This window comes from Barbus barbus (genome assembly GCF_936440315.1).
Source record: "Barbus barbus genome assembly, chromosome: 50".
NCBI lineage: Eukaryota > Metazoa > Chordata > Actinopteri > Cypriniformes > Cyprinidae > Barbus > Barbus barbus.
In genome coordinates, this window is record NC_136728.1 from 7,849,655 (window position 1) to 7,873,254 (window position 23,600).

A 23,600-nucleotide genomic window follows, 5' to 3' on the forward strand; every position below is an offset into this window, starting at 1 on the left:
TTCAGTATTTAAAGGTGTTTTGGATCTACTAAGAGGCAGTGAACTGGGCACCTTCTGTGCAGCTGTGCGCAGCTCTGCCAGGCAGGTGGCCAGGTTCTTGGCACACTGACCAAGTTGCATCGCGGCTGCCTGGTCGGTTACCGTTGGAACGGCCGCTTTAGCAGACGTCACCATTTTGCTTCCCGGCTGTTTGGAGACAAAAACAATGTGAGGATCATTTAAAGGTCAAAACAGAGGCTGCTAAACAAACATAGAATATGTGTTTTACCTGCAGGAAACTCTGGCTAGCGAAGATAAGGGCGAGTTGGGCTCCAAGATCTTCTGGGCGGGCCTGACTGCCCCTCATTCCCTGTACTAGTTGTGGGATATGGTCGGCCACAGCCTGGAGAGCATCCACAAATCCACAGTCGGAATAGTTTCATTCAAATTCAAAAATCTTGAACTAACCAGAACAGAACTACCCACAATACCTTGCAGCTGAACACGAGCTGCTGATGTGACATGGTGTTCTTATTGGATGCAGCTGCATTCTGGGCGGCGGCAATGGTTTGTGTGGCTGCGGCTGCGGCCTGCTTAGCTGCATTCTGTTCCAGACAAATTACAATAACGAATTACAGCTTCAATAATTATTAACACAGCAAATAACAAATGTGGAAACAGTGGTGGACTGTTACATCTGGTAGGGCTGCACGATTTGGAGAAAAAAAAAGAAAAACGAATAGAATTGTTTTAAATATAAAAATTGTGATAAAAAAAAATAATTGTAGGACAGCACTATTTGACCAAAAATGCTGTGAATAAACTGTGAATATATATAAATATGACACTACAACAACAATAATAATAATACTAATAATAATAAATATATTGCTACTACTACTATTACTATGTAAATAAATATTATTTTATATAAATATTTATTTAGTAATAATAATAATAATAATATTATATAAATAAAAATAAGAAATATTATTGCCATATAACATTGTAAATTAAAAATATATAAATTATAATATTATTACAATACATTTTAAATTATTTTCTTAATTTATTTATAAGGAATAATAATAATAATAAAAATAAAAATAGGAAAAAGTAAAACAACGACAACAATTAATAATAATAATATTTATAATTATTATTATTTTACTACTACTATTACTAAATAAAACTATTGTAATATTTCAATGTAAAATACAAAAATCAAGTATTTAAGAAAGTAATAATAATAATAATTTTATATTACAAAACAACGGTAAAAGTACAATACCTAATTTCTTCATATTCAATGTATGCACTTGCTCAGTATATGCATATATTTACTTTTATTTATATAATTAAATTGCAGTCTTTGTGACTTGATAATCACACTAAGCAATATCGCGATTTTGGTTTTATTTCAATTAATTGTGCTGCCTTAACATTTGGCATCACTCTGCACCGGTTTAGATGTTATGTTAACCATACAAAGGCCCGATTGTTCTGAGTGAATTTCATTACAAGTTCAGCAAGGATTGTAGAGCATTTGGGATGTTTCCGGCGATGTCCGTCATAAACATGCTACACTTTAGAAGTAAGAGCAAAAGAAGGCGAGCAACAAGAAAAAGACTCTTTGTTTTATGAAAGAATATTCCATGTGTGAGGAAGGACGATAGATGGAAGAGACAGAAGAAAGAACCTCAAGAACAAAGCCATCTTTGTTGATGTGAAGAAACCAAACAGAACCAGAACGCTAGATTCCACTGACTGAAACTGTCGGCCAGTAGAAAATACCTGCTATGGAAACTAGACCACTACCGCATACAGGCTGATAAAAAGCCACCTCTTCCATGCTAATATGAGTTTTTACCAAAACAGACACAAAACTGGGGACGGATGCTGTTGAGCTTAAAAATGGGCTTGTACAGTAATCCATTTTATTAGCGTCCTCCACACCACTATAATTTAGTATGTTCAAACTGTGTGTTACAAGGCAGGATCAAACACAGAGCGGACACTGAACAGGAAGTGGAATAATAATACATGTCCTCACCTCCAGTCGGTGAATGAGTTTCTTTTTGATGGCGTTCTGAGCGGCTGCATTGGTGGCGACCCGTAACCCTTCAGCAGCCTCTCGCAGCCTCTGCTGCTGGTCTTCATTTTCTGGGTATGCAGCAGCACCCTGCACAAATACAACACAGGAACTAGATTAGTTTTATGTACTGTACCTACTTCTGTGAATCTGTTTTTATAGCAGTTTACATTACTGTATGTGTGTTGTTGACATGCAACAATAGCTTGTTTTGGGTAATTTTTCTCATGGGCTATGTTCAGAATGGAAGCAAACTGTTTACTAAATCTGTGCATTATATGCTCTATACTGCCTAATATTTTATATTATAAAAGGTTTCAATTAAAATAAGGTTTAAAAATTTTAAAATCTATTTTTTCAGAATTACGCTAAATAAAGTTGCATTTTTTTCAGATAGATAGCCAAAGTAATAAAAAATAAAGTTGCAATTATGAGTAATATTCACAATATGTCTCAATTTACAAGATATAGTAACTATTGTGAATGTTAAAGTAACAGTTATGAGATACAGTCACAATTATTGAGAATAAAAACTACAATTATAAGATATAAAGTCACAATTATGGGAAATAAAAGAACATTTGGGAGATGTAAGGGCGCAACTATGAGATACAGTCACAATAATGAAATAAAACATTACAATTATGAGAGAACATGTCACAGTTGCCTATTTTTTTACTATGATGTGAAAATAGTTTTTCATCTGATATTTTTTTCCTCCAAAAAACAATATGCTATATTATTATTGAAAATCAAAATCACAAATTAATACAGTTAATTAATTACAATTTTTGTAAAAATATCTCATCTATGACTGTTTGATCATATAATAATCACGAAAAACATGTTTAAGCAGAGGCTGTGTTATATTTTGAAATATAGTCATCTATTCATATAAACACTGACAGTATATATACTGCAGATTACTTTAAAAACTAGTAGCTAATATGCCATTTTGAAGCCCTGGTGTTTCTCTTTGTTCCACTTTATCTCCTTGCTTAATGGTTAAACAGAAAGTGAAAGGCAATTCTCAGAGGACAAAGTTGTCACAGATAAATCCCAGACTCGGTCAGCCCTGCGAAGGGAAATTTGTCAGCGACAGCAGAACTCTTAGCTACACCATCCGCACACTTACGGCGCATTACAAAACATTCAATGCAAAGAGGAATTAGGGGCTGTCTGCTCCATCTCAGTTACCAAGGAAACCGTCTGTTGCTCATTCCTCCTCTTTACGTTTGATAATGGCACTGATGTTGTGATTAATGTATCATGTATTAAATGTGCCTAAATAACCATAAGCCTGCACTTCATATGGCTGCATAAGAATCATATCCTGACCATTTATACTTCTCTGTGTTGCTGATGGGGACTGAAAATTTAATCTGTGGTCCATCTTATCACGATTCGAATCTAAATGATGGCTCAAGGCTCTTTTAGGTATCAGAGATGAAGCAGTGATGAGGAGAAGCACATTACAGTGTGGCTGCTGATTCTGGGTCCTTCTGATTTTGGATATAAAAAAAAAAAAAAAAACGGAAACATACAAAATTAACTACATCTAGCATTATTTTTTTACCCTTACAAAACGATCTGTGGCAGTACCATAGTACAGTGATGATATTATGTTTAAATTTGATATAGTATGACTAACATATATTACGTTATTACCATGATATGGAAAGGTATTCCAAAGAGAATGGTTATGCCATGGTATATGTCCAAAAGCATGGGGCAGCCATGATGTTCAAAAAACATGGTATTACCATGCTGCACATACATAAATACATGAACCCAAAACAAAAAACAGAAAAATACAGAAAAACAAAAACTCCAAAACAAAAAAACAATACAAAACTGAAAAACCCAAACAAAAAAAACAAACAATACAAAACAAAAAATGAAAACATACAGTAAAACTCAACACAAAACAACAAACAAAACAAAACTAAAAACCCAAACAAAACAAAAACAAAAAAGAAACAAAGAAAAATTAAATACAAAACCCCAAAACAAAACTAAAAACAACAACAAAAAAGAAAACAGAAAGTGCTCTAGACTCAATGTACATCTATTTGGGCATATTTTTGCCCTGTCTATAGCTATGGATATCACGATCACTGCAATGTCTCTTATTTACATCATGTTACACTTTGTTTGTTATAAAGAGAGACTCCCGAGCATGCAGCACCGAACAAAACTGTGGCATGGAGTGGATTTTTACTTAAACTTAAAACGCTTGGCCATTACGTTCAGGAAATCAACAGAAAATGTTGGTGATTGGCTACATTGATCAGTGCTACAAAAAGACGTTGAAAAAAATAGCAACCTTTGAAGCTCTCCAGAGTTCAAACTCAAATAGCATTTGAAAAATATGTTTCGCCAGTATCCTATTTCTTCAACTGAGGTGCTCTTGATTTCGTTTGTTCCCTCTAGCACTCCTGTAGAACCAGCCCTGGAGTTACAGTTAATTCCAAAGAAAAGTAATGAGTATTTCATACAAGTTTTTAGGCATGAAAAATCATCACACCTAAATGATCATGAAGCCAAAGGTTTTCATAAAGCAATAGGTTACTGGTAGCCAAGTCAACAGCGCTACAGGGCGCTTAACTTCTGTATAGAGTATCATACATTCTGTATCATTTTATGATTTTTTTAATGAAATAAGAATCATTTCATTTCGGGGTTAAAAAATGCAAAATGCAAAATATACACAGACCACACACACACACACGTTGGTTTTTGTGGTTTATGGGGACTCTCTATAGGCGTAATGGTTTTTATACTGAACAAACTGTGTGTGCTATTGCCCTACACCAACCCTATACCTAAACTTAGCCCTCACAGGAGACTTTGTGCATTTTTAGATTTTCAAAAAAACACCATTTAGTATGTTTTTTAAGCCTTTTGAATTACGCGGACATAGGCAGTGTCCCCATAAACCACCTTCATATTGTAATACCTCTGTCATACCCATGTCATTATACACATTTGTGTCCTCATAAAACCACATAAACATGCACACACACACACAAAACAGAACTTAAGAACCCCAAATCAAAACAAAAACCCTAAACCATTCTAAAAACCTAAAACAAAAACGAAAGAAAAAATAAAATTTTAAAACAAATATTATTTACAAAATATAAAATTATTATTTGGTGGAAATCGTCATGGTACCTGTCAAAACAAACATGATTTCATGGTGCATATTCAAGGCATTTTTTTATACTGTAAACGCAGAGTTTGCATCTTCCTTTAGTTTTCATACCTTCGCAGCTTCCACCATTCTGGCAGTGGCATCAGCCAACAGCTTGGCAGCCGCAAGCAGTTTCTTGGAATTATCCACATCGATTTCAGCTTCGGCGTCGGAGCGCATCGCATTCACCAAGTCTGAGGTGGCCTGGGCCAGAACCCGCGCCTGTCGTACCATTTCACCTGTAAATGTGAAAATAAATGTTATTTAAACGCCACAATATCAGCATGCTGTGTGGGCAGATTTGATATTTCTTCAGAAACATCTACTGGCATATTCATGGCTCCTTCAGCAGTATATTCACTGTCCTTGTCTCCAGACTGCAGGAGAAAAAACCAACAGCCATTCTAAGTTTCTTTGATGTGTGTGAATCTGGCTGCGCTGAAGCTATTCTCTTTGAAAATCAATATTTCGGCATTCTCTCTGCATATCGCTTCAGGAACCGAAGCGCTCAAATGGTTGTGCACATGTGTGACCTGAAGTACATCATTGATCAAGGGCCCTTTCAAAAGCGTGCCTACTCGTTTTCCATAAATGGACTCTGTATTTCCCGAACACCTACACAGATCCAGAAATACAAGCGTTGACAAGATTATCAAGGGAGAGAGCTGTGCTTAAGGGGTGTTTCACCTCTCGAAACGTAGGACGGTTTCAGTGGGAAAAATAGTAAGCTTGTTAAATCAACATGAAGCAGCTGAGAACTGAGTTAAATGAGAAACAAAAAAGCTGCACTTGATTTGATTCACTGCGAAATGAAAAGTAGGCTTTTCATAACAGAATGAAGTCAGACCTGAATGCAAGTTCGCAGCTGAATGTGGGCGACAACCTCACTTCTGAAATACCGCCACGTTTGAGGATGCTTTTTGACTGGGATGTGAAGACTGGAGGTCAGGTTCATCTTTGAGAACATCTCAATGTATTTAAACAGTAACACTTATTTTATAAACACAGCGTATTTGCATTAAATCAGTGCATTAACTACAACAGTGGCCTATAACAATGCTTAAACAGTTGTTTGGCTGTTGGTTGCTGAAATTCACATTTCTGAACTTGTTTAATTTGGAGTGTACCGATAAATAGCCCCATTTGGTGGCTTAAAAAAGTATTAATGGATAGATTACAGATTGTCTGGATTACCAGCCTTCTTTATTCAAATGACAAATGTTTAGCTTAACAATTAAAAAAATTTTAAATAAAATTACAACCATTTTAACTGCAAAATAACTTAAAACAACAATAGTAATAACAATAATAATGACCATTAATACAATTATTTATTGTATTTACAATAAAATAAAGATATCATACTTTATATAATGTTAGAATTATTTTTTTTAATATTTTATATATAATTCTATAATTTCCTTCATTCCTTCATTTATTTAAATCTTGTCTGAAAAAATACTAAGGATTTAATACCTCTTAATGTTCCAAACTGGATATAAAACATATTATTATATTTTATGCATTTATTTTTAATTTTACAAAGTTTTTGAGTGCATTTTGAGTGAATATTTTGCAAAAATAAGTTTATTTATTGATTTAAAATAAATATTAAAATGATTTATTGTATTTATTGTAGTGTAAATTATTTAGTTATTCAAAAAGAAAAAAGAAAATCTTTTAATTTGGTTCTGCATATTGGCTAAAGAAAAAAATACTATTACCGTTCATATAGCAATATCTACCAATTGCCAATATTAAGTAATGTTAAGGTTGCATGGCTTGAGTGATGTCAGCAAAAAATTCAATTTGTTTCAGCAAATTACTACAAGAAAGGGTACAAAAAGTATTTTTTCTTCTGAATAACTGATGAATCATGCACAATACAAACCATAACGTGTATTAAAGCAAACAGAGTCAATATTGATTTCTTGTTGACTTTCAAGCTAAACAAATCTTTGATGATGATTTGTTGGCTCAGGTCGTTTATCATGTTCCATGTTTAACTTGAACAGTTGCAGTCAACCCTACCGGCAGCTTCTGCCATGTGTTTTCCTTTAAAAAGTTCAAAGACAGGCTGTGCGTGATTGAGAGCAGATTTGATGCTCTGTAGTGGTTTTATATGACATGTTTTTGACAACCTCGAGGGTGCAGAATCTTTTGAGGATTCTTTAGACTTACGGCCATAGCATAACAAACATCTTCAGTTTTGAAAACAGCCTAAAAACACAGCTCAGACCGCAGACACAATCACTTTTAAGGACCTCACGGAGTCAAAATAAACCGGGAGTCAAATTTTCCAAGAAAAACAACAGAGACAAGATACAAAGGCTGAGCAAAGCTAGCAAGCTAAATATTTGTCAGCGCATTATAACGAATAATTAATGTTGCTTATGGGTCACCTGAATTAGGACTGCAAGTAGGTGAGATGTTAGTGCACAATTGAGAGCTTCAAAATGAGGCCAGGAAAACCATAAAAATTGTGCAATTCTGAATATGGAAAAGCTAATCCTATTGTGTCACAGCACAGATATGCTTTGTTTGGACGATGTGCCTGAAAGATATTAAAGCTCTCTTGTGTATTACTGTATGCTTATTTGACTTTGATTTCCATTTATTAAATAAATTCTCTGTAGCCTGGAATTGTTTTACATCCTGTGGTACAAGCCCATCTATCGCATTTAACGGCGCTTTCCAAGGCAAAAATCGCTATTTCTATTGCTCATTTTTGTGGTTAGGGGATTTGAACAATCCCTTAACCCCAAGTAATAAACATTGGCACATAATTCATCCTGCAATGTGCATGATAGCTTAAATTACGCAGCTTGTTGAGGAGAGGTGTGCTTTTACTTAAGTGTTCAACCATATGGTTTTTGGTGGAGAACGCGGGCAAAGTGCATCAAAACTATGAAATGACATTAGGTCGCATCTAGAGACCAGTCAGATTTGAAGGAGGGCACTTTTAACATTCAATTACCAATTGCCACAATAATTGGATGTACAATTTTACAAAAGTTTTGCAAATTATACAAAGATTGCATTTTTTATTATTTTCTATTTTATTTTTTATTACTTTTTATTTTATTAAACAATTATTTACGGTCATTAAATTATGTCATACGATAAACTATTCAAAAGATTGGTGTCAGTAAAGCTTATATATACGTATATATAAACCTTAAATTTCTATTCATCAAACCATTTTTAAAATATTAAGAAGCACCAATTTTTTTTTAATTATCACTAAGATCCTGTTAGTTTTTATTCATATTTAAAATATTATTTTTATATATTTTTTATTTTAATTTTAGTTCAAGTTTTGTGTTTTTGTTGTGTGTTATACATACATATAATACGACTTGGGAAGTCGTGGCCTAATGGTTAGAGAGTCGGACTCGTAATCGAAAGGTTGTGGGTTCGAGTCTCGGGCCGGCAGGGATTGTAAGTGGAGGGAGTGAATGTCCAGCGCTCTCTCCACCCTCAATACCACGACTGAAGTGCCCTTGAGCAAGGCACCGAACCCCCAACTGCTCCCCGGGTGCCGCAGCATAAATGGCTGCCCACTGCTCCGGGTGTGTGTTCGCGGTGTGTGTGTGTTCACTGCTGTGTGTGTGCACGCTGGATGGGTTAAATGCAGAGCACGAATTCCGAGTATGGGTCACCATACTTGGCAGTATGTCATTTCACTTCACTTCACTATACACATATACACACATACATAAATATATATATATACATACACATACATATATATATACATACACATACATATATATATATATATATATATATATATATATATATACACACACACACACATAGAAATTACTAAAGTAGTCAAACATGTTCATTAGAAGGGGGTGAAACTATGAAATGCCATTTAAGATCTGTATCTAGAGATCAGTTAAACTTGGAGGTGGGCTCTTTTAATTTAACACCCCTAGCAACCCCACAAAACACCTTAGCAACCGCATTGCAATAATTCTGCCAAATTTTCGGAAACTACCGGTTCAGGACAGACTCACCAGCGTCCCCCATTGAGGTGAAAATGCTCTCCGTTACGGTCATGATGGTGTCAGTGGCCTGGTCATAGCGTCCGATCGGCTCGCCGCAGCTGGCGTAGTGGCGCACGTGCTGCAGCAGGTCGCTGAGGGCCTGGCTAACCGCGCCAGCCGCCATGTTCACCTGTCGGAGCAGCTCGCCCTCCTCTGAGGCGGCGTGACACGCCTTCACACAGCCCTCCACCGATCTCTCCACCAGGCGGCCCGCCTCCACCAGCTGCTCCTGACACACCGGGGAGGAGATGGTGGGGCTCACCACCTACGACAATCGCACGTTCACCCAAACAGACAGAAGACATTGTGTTCAGAATAGCGACAGATTATTTTGGGAATCAAGTGTAATCAAGTGAGTGTGTGTTTTTAGAGCTGAAAATGAAAATATGAACTCAGAACTGAAATAAGTGTCAGAAAACAACATGACACATTATAAAAAAGTGAAGTAAAATTAAATAGTGACCAACTTATGTATCGCTGATTAATCAAGTCAGATTGCACTTTGATTGCAAGTCAGAGTTGTAAGTCTTTGATGGTATAAAATCTGGAGTTTCTTATTCTAAATGAACAACATTTGCCTTATGTGTGGTTATCTTACAAAAACCCATTCAAATTTATGTTTCGCAGATGTTGAAATTCTATTCACGAAACCCAATTAATAAAATGTTGAAATATGTTGAAATATTAACAATAATATTAATTAATGACTTCCTTTAATAATTTATTAATTAGTTTTTTGTGTTTATTTGATCCAGTCTGAAAAATGCTAAAGATTTAATGCCTCTTAATGTTCACAATCACTATAATTGGACCTAAAATATACTAAAATATTATATTTTACAATTTTATTTCATGAAGTTTTTATGTGCATTTTGACTTAATATTTTGCTAATTTTATTACTTTAAGCAAAAAGTGTAATTTACTATCATTAAATTATGTTATACTATACACTACCATTCAGGTTTGGGATGAGTACGATTTTTAAAAGAAATTATTACTTTTATTCAGTAAAGATGCATTAAATTGATCAAAAATGACATTAAAGACATTTAAAATGTGACAAAATATTTCATATAAATGCTGTTTTAAACATATTCAGAAAAGAATTCTAAAAAAAAAAAAGTATCAGTTTCCACAAAAATACGTAGCAGCATCATGTGACACTGAAGACTGGGGTAATAATGCTGAATATTCAGCTTTGATCACAGGAATAAATAATATTTTTAAATATATTAAAACAGAAAACAGTTATTTTAAATTGTAAATATATTTCACAATATTTCTGTTTTTACTGTATTTTTTTAATCAAATAAATGCAGCACAAGATACTTTTTGGATTTTCTTTTAAATTATCTTACCGACCCCAAACACTAGCCACTAGTTTTTCTGAAACTAACATCAACAAATAGATAATTTTATCTCCAGACAGATGTGTTTAAGTGCATTACAGATAGCTTTCAATAAATACAAGTTTAAAAGGTCATCAGTAATATATACAAATTATCAGCAGCATTCACTCCCCAACAAACTCTGAAAAGTACCTTTGTACAGGCCACCAGCTGTGAGGTGGAGAGCGCACACTGCGTGGCGGCGGTAATGACTCGGTTCTGCAGCGCCGTGTCCTCGGCCACCTGTGCCACGTTCTTGGCTTTCAGCACCAGCATGGCGGCGGCATTAGCTACGGCTTTAGCCAGGTTCATCATAATGTCCTGAAACATATCCGTCATCAGAGCAACACACTGTGAGGCAACCTGGCCCAGACTAATGAATGAAATAAATGCAAGGATAGAATTTAACAGAATAAAATAGAGGGCAATAAAAGACTCTCAGAGGCTAACTGACTGTGACAGCATCAGCTGAACCACACTAAATCAAATTTTACGTGTCGAAAATGGGCGCTAAAGTGTTTACAACAAGAGAAAACTGCTTTGCCAAGAAATAATGAGACGAGGAGCATGTGATTGGCTGAGGAACCAATCAGTGAATGCAGGCAAACAAGAGAGCACAAAAGATGATGCAGTCGTAAAAATCCCATTCAATTTTTACCCATTTACCCATTCAAAATTGATATACATTTCCAGATATATCTGGGAAGCATCTACAAACATCTGATAAACATCTTTAAGATGTCAGTTTTCTAAATGTCTATTTGACGTGTGATAGGAAACGTCCTATATATATTATAGTTATTTATATTTATTATATATTTTATACACACACACTCACACACACACACACACACATATATTAGTGCTGTTAATAGATACAAAAATGTATCTATTATGTATAGATACATCCGCCTCATGTATTATTTAAATGACTTCAAAAACTTGAAATATAGTGCATGAGACATATGAACAGCTATTATAATGCTTTTATGTTGTTTCTTGGCCCATTTTGCAAGCCTGTTCAACACTACTTTCAATGTACGGAAAACAGCAGCATGAACATTCCTCAAAACATCTCTTTTTGTGAAGAAAGCAAGTCATACAGGTTGGGAACATAAGGATTAAGTATAACCTTTTTTCCAATTTTCAAAAACATTTTTGCTTTGAATCAAAGTTCGAAATGGTGTAAATGGGAAAAATACTGTACTCTATTCCAGACAGAAAGACGCACCTGGAATCTCTCATCAGTTTCTCCTTCTCCCATTTGTTTCAAAAGATCTCCGCTGGCCTGGCCGATGCTGCCCGCCGCCGTCAACACCGTCTGTCTGGGCTGTGGGGTGACATTGGCATATAAGAAATGACCCTCGCACTGCCACCGCAACGTCTCAAAACTCAAACGCACGGCTAATCACATCCTGTCTATCCGCTCTGCACCCCACTACAATTACCCAGTCTAGCGCAAGCCAAACAAGTAAACAGATTGTGACTGCGCTCTGCAAACCAGGATGGAAAAACACAGCTTAACGAGTTTATTATCAAATCCGCCTGTAAACAGCAGTGCGTTATTGGCGGATTAGATGTGATGGGGTCGAGGGGTTTGCGTGTTTGCATTCGTCACCTCTCCAGAAGCTGGTTCCACGGCTCTGAGCAGGTCAGAAACGGCCCCAGTGAGGGTCCGGGCCGCCCCCATTAGATTCTGGCCGCTGCCCACCTCGTCCTCCATCAGAGCCGCCAGGAGTTTCACCCCTTTGGACATCTCGGTTAGGTTGGAGGAGATGGTGGTGATGGCGCAGCCCACGGCGGTGTAATCCGTGTCCATAGGGTCACCTGGAAGGATTGGAAAGAGAGATGGACAAGAGTGAGGGATTTAAAGTTATAGTTCCCTTAAAAACAAAAACACACTGTCAATTATTCACATATTCTGGAAATGATGGTGGCGGAAATTAAATTTGTTATATTTCTGAATTAAAAAGGCTCTTTTGTCTGGCTAAGAATAGTTAAAAATATTATTAAAATATAATATATAAATAAAATTAAAGATATCTATTCTTTTGTGTCTCAAATACACACAATTAAACCATAATTAAATCATATTTTCTGCATAACTTGACAAGTGGTTATTGTTAACTGAAACAAACTATTAAAAATAATTTTCAGTAACTGAAATAAAACTGAAACAAAATAAAATGTTACTATTAGAAGAAAAAAATTATCTAAAACAAAAATGAGAAATGTTGTCTTGGCAAATAACTGAAATAAACAAGTTTAAGTACTAAAACTGATTAAACTAAAAACAAAATAAATAAATAATTAAAAATTAAACCTTAAATTTTACACTAACAATTAAAATAAAAACTGAGATTATAAAATAAATTAATTCAATTGAATCATAATTTCACACTTTTTGCATAACTTGATAATTGTTAACTGAAACTAAAACTATTAAAAGTAAATTTAAGTTATTGAAATAAAACTGAGTATAAAAAAGAAAAATCACAGAAACCCTAAAACTTACATTTAAAATTAAAACTAAGAATATAAAAATTTAATTAATTAAAACTATAATAGTATATAAATAAAACTAAATTAACACTACAAAACCACAGCTTTGAAATGATGCACAATAAAAATAGATCAAATTTACTTTTCTTTACATGACATTACATGACTCATTTTATCTTAAGCTATTCTCTGACACAATTGTATTCTTGGTAAACTAACACATGGAAAAAAAAAGTGACTGAAATGACACCACGACTTAATTTGCATAATAACTGACAAATTATTTTTACAGATTTGTTTGTTAATTTCACTCTTTGTTTAGTTGATTATAGTTTTTAAATATGTAATAATTCATATATTTAAATTATGGACTATTTTAAGACTGAATTTGACAAGTAGGAAAATTAAAGAATGATTCGATAAACTGAAGAATTTTTCACAATAAAACCAGGAGCAAGTAGAGTCAATTTTACTTTCATGCACCGCTCAGATCTGCAACATGTGCTATAACGTGATCATTATTAGTGATCTCATTTCAAATGAGATCCATATGAAGCCATATGCATTCCATCTCTAGTGCACACATCCACACTTCACATCATATCCTAACAAGCTCTTCAGGGCATGAGAACAGATGTAAAGCACAGGCTGCAAAAAAGCAGTAAAGTTTGAGCTGGGCTGCTGGTTAACAGGCAAATCTCCGCACTATCAAACAGATGGCATGAGGAGATTAAATCCAGCAAAAACCTGGTCTGGGCCGCATGGAATCTCTCCAGAATGCGGGAAGGAATACACAAATCCTGCCAAGCAGTTCAGCTTCAGGACAACTAACTTCACATTCATTAATGGAAATATTTATTAGTGCAATTGGAGAGTGACTTATTATTTAGCAGTGAAAGGAAACATATTTTTCCTTCATCAGCTGCTGGTATAAACCAATAAAAGTAGGTATTGCATGCGTAAATTTCTTCTAAATCATCATCATTTTCATACACTAGTGGTTTTGGACAAATTATGTTTATTCATTTATGGCCTGAAAATAATGTCCAACAGTGTATATTCATCACAGCAGAATTACAGTATGTCATTTTTAGGAAAGTTATGATCATTTCCAACATAAATTTCATTTCCACCACATTGTTTGTCTTGCTAGGGCTACTTTCAAATGTTATTCATCCCTAACACACACTAAAGTAACTGCAGTTTTTGCAGAATTTGCAGAAATTTATATATATATATATATATGTGTGTGTGTGTGTGTGTGTGTGTATATATATATATATATAAAAAAAGTCAAAGTAAAGTAAAGTCGTGACGTATTGTCAAGTATGGTGACCCATACTCGAAATTGGTGCTCTGCGTTTAACCCATCCAAGTGCACACACACAGCAGTGAGTAGTGAACAAATGCACACACACACACACACACCGTGAACACACACCCGGAGCAGTGGGCAGCCATGCTGCAGCGCCCGGGGAGCAGTTGGGGGTTCGGTGCCTTGCTCAAGGGCACCTCAGTCGTGGTATTGAGGGTGGAGAGAGCGCTGGACATTCCCTCCCCCCACCTACCGGCCGGGGGCTCGAACTCGCAACCTTTCGATTACGAGTCCGACTCTCTAACCATTAGGCCACGACTTCCCCCACGTGTGTGTGTGTGTGTGTGTGTGTGTGTGTGTGTGTGTGTGTGTGTGTGTGTGTGTGTGTGTGTGTGTGTGTGTGTGTGTGTGTGTGTGTGTGTGTGTGTGTGTGTGTGTGTGTGTGTGTGTGTGTGTGTGTGTGTGTGTGTGTGTGTGTGTGTGTGTGTGTGTGTGTGTGTGTGTGTGTGTATATATATATATATATGTGTGTGTGTGTGTGTGTGTGTGTATATATAATATATGACACACACACACATACTGTACATATACACATGGTTTCAAGTAATATTCACCTGGATAATAATAATGTAATCACGAAACAACTGAGGGACAGTCTAGTTTTACCTAAATTTTAATTTTAATTTAATACAATTTTAGTACATTTTATTACATAAAAGTAAAAAGTACTAAAAACAAACTGAAAACCATGTATTGTTTTGTATGTCAATAAACCATATGGTCCAGATGGTTTATGGGTAATTTCTCATTCAGTTACATACCAGCAGTGAGGTTGACCACTGACGCGGTTCCAGCCGTGATGGCGTCCACTTGGGAGTGAATCTCATGTTTGGATTCATCCACCTTGTTTTGAACCCACATTCTGGATGCCTTTTTGGAGAAAACAAAGGAGAGTGAATACTAGTGTATTCATGTCTTTTTTTCTAAGAAATATCAAGATTATGATCAATGACACTTATAGTCAATAAATGAACGATAATTGTACACCAATGCCACAATGCATTACTGTAATGCCACAATAAGAAAAACCTTAATATAAATAACCACAATACAAGGCTTTCAGGCTAGCTTGTGGCACATATTCTGACTCAATGTCCCACATGGGATTAGAACTAGCAACCTTCTACTGCATAATACATAAAACACTGGGACATACTGTAAGAGAATCAGCTCTCTTAACACCTTCACCCACCCAGATTGTTTACAGCAATACAACATCATTATTTTTGCACTAGTTGCACACTTTACCTTAAAAAAAGTTTATTTTTCTTAGTATAATTTCTTACCATGTCTTGTCCCAGTGGTGGAAGATTGTCTACCTCTCCAAGGTCAGCTTGTGCCTGCTGGACAGCCTGCATACTGGTGTTGATAGTTCCCATCAGTGCTTGCTGGGCCAGACTCTGACGGCATAGGAGTCATTGAAGACATCATGCAAAAAAATAGGCTTTTATCACACTCTATGATGTACGCAAACACAAGCTAGATATGCATCTATTTAGCGCATCATACTTTTATGAATGCAATTTATAGCTTCACCACAAGGGGCGCTAATTTTAGTTCATTTTCAAGTCAGGTCAGAGTAGCAGTTTGAGAAGTCTTGTAAAGCTAGCTACCTGAATAAAAGTGCGGTGACATTAGTGAAATTTCGACAAGATTTTGCAGGGAAAAAAGTTAAGTCAATAGTGTAGTGATGTATTGCTCACACAGCAGTCACTTTCAAACCAAGCAGCTTTCTGTCTATCAACACGTTGTAAAAAAAATAAAAAATAAAAAATAACTTGTTGTGAATTAATTTATACAACAATGGCATTTTGGGGGTCTAAAAATGCTAACTTTTTTGAAAATGAGTTTTTGAAAATGAAAAATGCTCATGCTATTATTTTTGAAAACTATACTGTTATCATCTCTGCGTAAACTACACAAAAGTACATTTGGGAAAACAGTGATGTCGTGTTCATTTGTATTACATGTGTGCAGACACTTAGTGTTTCTTAAAGTAACATCGCCAACTACTGGCACAATACAGCATTTTTAGTCCATTTCGCAGATCCATGCAGTGTGGCGATTGTTTTGACAATGTTATTATCTGTACACTCACATACACAAACACATATTATCTGTATGTCAAACACTCAAAGGAAAACTTTTCTGTTTTCAGTACAAAGTTTTTAGTCCGTTTTTAGTAAAAAAAAACAACAACAAAATAATAAACGTTATTTACTTAAAAAAAAAAAGGTATTAAAAAACTGACTTACCTTTTTCAGTTAGTTGCAACACAAAATTTCTCATTTTCATGTAGTTTAACTTGATAAACTAAAATAGCAAACTAATACCGAAATAAAAATTAAAACGCCATATAAAAAAAATTACTAAAACTTTAATTAAAATAAAAATGGGAAATATTTTTCAATTCTTAATTTAAAATAATAATAAAAATTATAATAGTGTCTTAAATATAAAAAGTTGTACACTAAATAGGAGTGCAGAAGATTGGATAAATGCTATGTAGCCATCAATTTTAATAATTCACCTAGTCGCCACAATCGAAAAACCAGAAAGTAACAAACAAGCAATTATCCCAATTATCAAATGTGACAGTCTCATTTACAATATGTTAGACACAAATAAATCACAATGAAGATTTAGGCAACAGATGGAGCCGTGAAAGCAGAACCGCTCCGCATATGATGCGTCCGTGATATAAACATTGTTGCAGTTGCACATTCTCACCAGAGGGGGCATGTGTCCTCTGTGCATCTGTCCCATGGTGATCTGCTGTTGAGCCGAGGGCATGGTGCCCATGTTGAATGTGTCAGGGCCCCCGATTGACCCCGAGCGCATGATGCCAGGCAGCGCCACCGACCCATGCTCGACTCGACCCACCCGATTAAACTGCTGCTGGAGGATGGTGGACCTACGAAGAAGTAATGGCTCATTATCAGATGCTGTCAGCCTGCATTCACCCTTATATCTGTGAATGATGGTTGTTGTTGTTGTTACGGTAATTAATGACAGCCATTAAAATCAGATGAGCGACGCTTCCCTATCCGCACCAGGAAAACAGACGCTTCAGGCACTATTGCTTAATTACAGCTCATTGTGTGAGGCCTACATTTTTGGATTATAGTGCTAGAAGTAACATGAGTAAGTTGGCACAAGGACAGATGCAGACACCGATGCTCGACGTCTCCCCCCTCTCCAACAGAGAGAAGTGGGATGCCATCGCCCATTTTCAGGCAGCGCTTGAGAGGACGTGACCCATCTGTATATCCCATTCTGACAGAACCAGAGCCCAGGCCTGATAAAAGCACTGCTGGAGTTGAAGTATGGGGCCACATATACTTAAATTTTTGTACTTTTTGTTTTAAAAAAAATTTTTAATCCTAAAAAAAAAAAAAGAAATTTCCACATATAATTCAGTAAAAATTTCAGACTTCAGATTTTCCAAGCAGTATAAGACATTTGGATCTTACTATATGTGGCCCTAGACCACAAAACCAGTCTTAAGTGTCAGAAATTTATACATTTCGAGATTTATACATCATCTGAAAGCTGAATAAATAAGCTTTCCATTGATGTATGGTTTGTTAGGATCGGACAATATTTGGCCGAGATACTATTTGAAAATCTGGAATCTGAGGGTGCAAAAAAAATCTAAATATTGAGAAAATCGCCTTTAAAGTTGTCCAAATGAAGTTCTTAGCAATGCATATAACTAATCAAAAATGAAGTTTTGATATATTTACGGTAAGAAGTTTACTAAACATCTTCATGGAACATGATCTTTACTTAATATCCTAATGATTTTTGACATAAAAGAAAAATCGATAATTTTGACCATGCAATGTATTTTTGGCTATTGCTACAAATAAACCCCAGCGACTTATGACTGGCTTTGTGGTCCAGGGTCACATATGTGAGAAACAAATCTATAGTTTCATAAACTGTCATGTTGTTAGTGTTATTTTCTTTTCATTAAAATAATAATAATAATAAAACAAATAAATAAATAAAATAAATACAGCTGTAAAATAATGTAGCTAAATTTATTACTACTGTTATCTATTAGTTAAATATATTACTACTATTTATCACTGTATTACTACACAGATGCATGTAAATTAAAATTAATTCAGTGGAACATGTTACATTTGTCTGGACAACCTTAAAATATCAACCCTGTTACCATGTTTTTGTGTAGTAAGAATCTGCTTAATTAAAAGGTGGGTAATTGTATCAAAGTTAAATTATTATTTTAATAATAATAATAATAATAATAATTAAACTGTAAAACTGTCAACTCAAGATTTTGTATAGTAAGCAACTGATTACTGATAAATGTAGAAATATCTTTACAGTGCCATGACCTCAAGCAAAAGGCTTGTAAAATCAAATTAAAATGTAAAACAGGCAGCCCTGTTACCGTGACTTTGTAAACTTCAGATAATTGAAAAATGAATAAAGCTGTCAACCCTGTTCCTGACTATCTTTATATAGTACCTTTCTGAAACCATAATTATATCCTAAATGTAATTACTTTAACTTCTTAATAACACTTATTTGTTTGGTAGAATGTTTGAAAATTTACAGAAATGTACTTACTCAAACTGTAAACGACAACCGTTTCTCAGAATGACCCAAATACATAAATACCAAGATATATTTACTGAGCGCTGAGAAACAGCAAGATGTAGGAAGGGAAATATTCACACATTCACTATCTCTATCTCTCTCTTCCAGAAACCTGATATGTTAAATGACGTTTTGCTGATGAGGTAGCGCTTTTTGTGGAAATAATAATCTCGCTCTCTTGCCCTCAGCGCCTTCCACATCAAGGGTAAAAGAAGAGAAAAATGTGTCTCCATCTCCTTGTGATTAAAAATGGCAGTGTGCAGCCTGAGCATTTCCTCCAATGTCATTAGACACCTTAGTTCCACTATGAGGCGAATACAAATGAAACAGTGATTCAACAACAAAAAATAGTTTTAGGTGAGTAATCACAATGCAATTAAAAGTGTGACGAGATGGCTGTTGCCTGAAACAAGGACAGATTCATCCAGCATGGTGGATTCCTCAACATAGACTTTACCAAACTGATCCTTACAATTTTTTTGGTGTTCATTTTGTGAAAAATAGTGGATAATATGCTTTGATTATTTTGTTACATTTGTCATTATGGGACTATCTTAAAATATCAACCCTGTTAATGTGTTTTTGTTTAGTAGAAATTTACTAAATGGAAAAGTGGAGATTTGTAAAAATATCAGGATTAAATTATTCTTTTAAAATCATGTCGTAGTTTCACAACACTGAGCACAAGTCTTATATCAAAGTCAAATTAAAATTGTCAACCCTGTTACTAAGATTTTGTATAGTAAGCAAATAATTACTGAAAAAAGAAATATCAGCATTACATTCTCTTTCTAGTGTAATGACCCTGAGCAAAAGGCTGGTAAAGTCAAATTAAATTAGAAAACAGTCAGCCCTGTTACTGTGATTTCGTATAGTAATTTTAAGGAAAATTGGATATTTGTAGAAATATAAGTATCATGTTCTCTTTCTAGTTTCATGACCTTGAGAAAAAGGCTTGTAAAGTCAAATAAAACAGTAAAACAGTCAACCCTGTTACCAAGAGTTTGTACAGAAAGCAAGTAATTAATGAAAACTAGATATCTGTAGAAATATAAATATTACATTCTCTTTATAGTGTCACAACTTTGAGCAAAAGGCTTGTAAAGTCAAATTACACTGTAAAACAGTCAACCCTGTTACTGTGATTTTGTACTTCAGATAATTGAAAAGTGGTTGTTTGTAGAAATATCAACATATCAGCACAACACAATTATAAGTGTGACAAGAAGGTTGCTGCCTGAAAACAAGGTATCATGGGAGAAGAACAAGAAATTTCCACTGACTTTTTCGGGGATACGGATTCTTCCAGCATGGTGGATTCCTCATCACCATCCAAACCAAACCGATCTTTACTCTGTTTCTGTAAAACAAGGGGAGGAAAATATTTTAGTAAGTAAATAAGTAAATAAACTGCACCAAAAAGGAATATCTACAGGATAGATCACTTTGGGATAGTTCACCCAAAAATTACGGCAGAAAGTTTCAATATGGGAAATGTGAATAATATTCTCTTGAAGACATTTTGGGTGAACCATTCCTTTAATTCACATGTTGAAGAGCCGGGAACTTGCTTTCTTAAGGATGATGTCAATGTATCCAGCGATGAGTTGAGAGATCTGCTCCCCTTCTGTGGTCTGGACAGAGTAATAGCTCTCCTGGTACTCACCGAAATCCTGCATGAGGCCACACACACACACACACACACACACACACACACACACAACAGATATGAGAAGCACACATCTCAAGGCTGTGTGGATGTGCTTATTCTGCTTTAGCTGACAGGAAGCAAGCCAACTGTCCTTGGAGCACAAGTGTTGTACATGAGATGCTAAAAGTGGCTCTTAATGGTGGAGCAGAACTCCGCATCGCACAGCAAGGTTAAAACACTCAAGTAGAAGAGGACTGCGGCATTTTATTAAGGCAAAAACAACTATTATTACATTATAGACAAAACAACATTGTTTTACAATGATATTAGCCGTTACGGTCAATACCGCTCAATATAAATGTGTGAAAGCATGAATTAAGAACAGTCATGAAAATAAATAAATAAATACTTTGAAAACTATTAAAATGTAAAATTAATAATAATAATAATAATAATATCAGAATAATAAACAAATTAAAATGCAGCAAACTTACATTTCTTTCATCTTTGCCAAATAAACTTAATATATTTACACAAATATAAAAACTAAATGAATATAATTTTTTTAATGTAATATTACATATTAGTATGATCACATATTATAACATTATTCTACACTATAATATTATGTATTATATTATAATACATATAATTTAGTTTACTTTTAAATACAGGGTATAAAATAACAAATAAAAACATTATATTTAAACAAACATATGTACAATATGTACAATATCATCATGTATTAATATATTATATTGTACTATACTATATTATATTTTACATTATATTATTTATATAAATTTAGTTTTAAAGATGCAAATATTAAGCATAAAATAACAATATGAGAGAAATATTATATAAAACAGATACATGTGTGCTATTATTATGCATTATATTTTATTTTGTTGTAGTTTCGTATTTATTAAGATTGAAATATAAAGTAAAAAAAACAGAGATAGAAACATTATATTTCAATAGATACTTGTATAATATTATGCATTATAATATAATTTTAAGATTTAAATATAAAAACATAACTAGTAAACAGAAAATCATATAAAAATATATACATTTATGTGTTAGATTTCAATTTTTTGTAATTTTGTATTACAACTGAAATATAATGTAAAAAACAACAACAACAAAAATATACAATGGGTCCAAAAAAGTATCCATTTGTCACACAAACATAATTTGTTTGAATGCAGCTGCCATGACAATTTTAAGTGACCAAACCCAATACTTTCAAACTTTTATTCACTGTATACAGAACTATATAAATCTACTGAGCAGATACAGTGAATGCAGAAAGGAAGAATCCAAACACACTGCGGCTCATGTTAAATGGAGTGAATAATGTAACGTACCAGTGTGAAGCTCTTGGGTGAGGCCGCCCACCTCTTGACTGTGGTGAGGGGCCACTCCTGCACCACCTCTTTGGTCTTCTCTTCCACCCTCATCACTGACTCTTTGGTAATGCCCAGGAGACGCGGGACCAACTTATTCTTGCTTTTCATCTTCTCCTGGTGAAAAATAACATATGGCGTTTGTGTATTGTGTGGCGAGGGCCGAAATACACAATGGGCTGCTGATTGCTGACTTCATTTCGGTATTTATGTGATTACTAAAATTGTTTTGCTCATTAATCATGTTGAAAGAGTATCGCCCTGCATGCAGTTCACTGTCCTTATTTCAACTCTCTCTCTACGATGCTTTACAATAATGTCTGCAGGGTAACGGATTGTTTGGTCATGACTAAGTACATTTGGAATCCTTGATTAAAACATAAATTGATATATTAAAATGATATATTATAGACAAATTATATACAGTCAGAAATATAGGCCCACAACATCAAAAATACAGCAGTATATTACATTGTACACATGGGGTACTTTTTATCCCTGTGTTCACCAAACCCATGAGTGTTTGCTGCTAAAAAGCTCTTTTTTTTTTTTCATCTGACCATAGAAGCCAGTCCCATTTGAAGTTCCAGTCGTGTCTGATAACAGAATATGCTGGAGTTTGTTTTTGGATAAGCTAGGAGAATTTTTCTTGAAACCCTCCCAAACAACATGTGGTGATGTAGGTGCTGTTTGACAAATTTTTTCTCCTCCTCACCGTGCATTAGGACGATATAGACACGCGTCCTCTTCCAGGCAGTTTCGTAACATTTTACATTGATTGGAAATTCTTAATTATTGCCCTGATGGTGGAAATGGGAATTTTCACTGATCTAGCTCTTTTCTTAAAGCCACTTCACTAATTTGTGAAGCTCAATTATCTTTTTCTGCACATCAGAAATATATTCTTTGGTTTTTCTCATTGTGATGGATGATTAAGAGAATTTGGGCTTCGCTTTCCCTCCTATTTATATTTCTGTGAAACAGGAAGCCATGGCTGGATAATTTCATGTTCATAATCACCCTGGAGTGCTCAAAATTGTGAATATGAATGGAAATATACTTCAGAGATATTTTACTCGTAAGAATTTCTAGGGGTGCCAATAATTGTGTTCAACATGTATTTGAGAAAAACATTTATTTCATAATGATATTTCCCCCCAGTTTAAATTCTTATTATCCAATGAAAGGTTATATTTATGTGAATTTTTTAAATAAAAGATCAAAAGGATTAACAATGCAGATTCATTTTCACAGCCTTCTTTGATCATATTTACAAAGGGTGCCGTTATTTTTGGCCATGACTGTGTAATATATATACAA

At 34.7% G+C, this 23,600-nt stretch overlaps 1 protein-coding gene across 1 annotated transcript in view; it reads right to left on the reverse strand.

Annotated features, from left to right (window-relative positions):
* The window catches only part of LOC306868478 (talin-2), a gene marked incomplete at its 5' end in the record, with an annotated part of 78,877 nt that overhangs the window by 41,580 nt on the left and 13,697 nt on the right, over positions 1 to 23,600 (reverse strand). Inside the window, 15 exons of the mRNA XM_079414666.1 lie at positions 52 to 186; positions 269 to 382; positions 471 to 584; positions 2,033 to 2,161; positions 5,340 to 5,506; positions 9,293 to 9,587; positions 10,865 to 11,032; positions 11,943 to 12,041; positions 12,330 to 12,538; positions 15,350 to 15,458; positions 15,875 to 15,988; positions 17,319 to 17,502; positions 20,504 to 20,580; positions 20,792 to 20,893; positions 22,242 to 22,397. Of these exons, the coding sequence (XP_079270792.1) occupies positions 52 to 186; positions 269 to 382; positions 471 to 584; positions 2,033 to 2,161; positions 5,340 to 5,506; positions 9,293 to 9,587; positions 10,865 to 11,032; positions 11,943 to 12,041; positions 12,330 to 12,538; positions 15,350 to 15,458; positions 15,875 to 15,988; positions 17,319 to 17,502; positions 20,504 to 20,580; positions 20,792 to 20,893; positions 22,242 to 22,397 (2,172 nt within the window). The remainder of the gene's footprint in view (positions 1 to 51; positions 187 to 268; positions 383 to 470; positions 585 to 2,032; positions 2,162 to 5,339; positions 5,507 to 9,292; positions 9,588 to 10,864; positions 11,033 to 11,942; positions 12,042 to 12,329; positions 12,539 to 15,349; positions 15,459 to 15,874; positions 15,989 to 17,318; positions 17,503 to 20,503; positions 20,581 to 20,791; positions 20,894 to 22,241; positions 22,398 to 23,600) is intronic.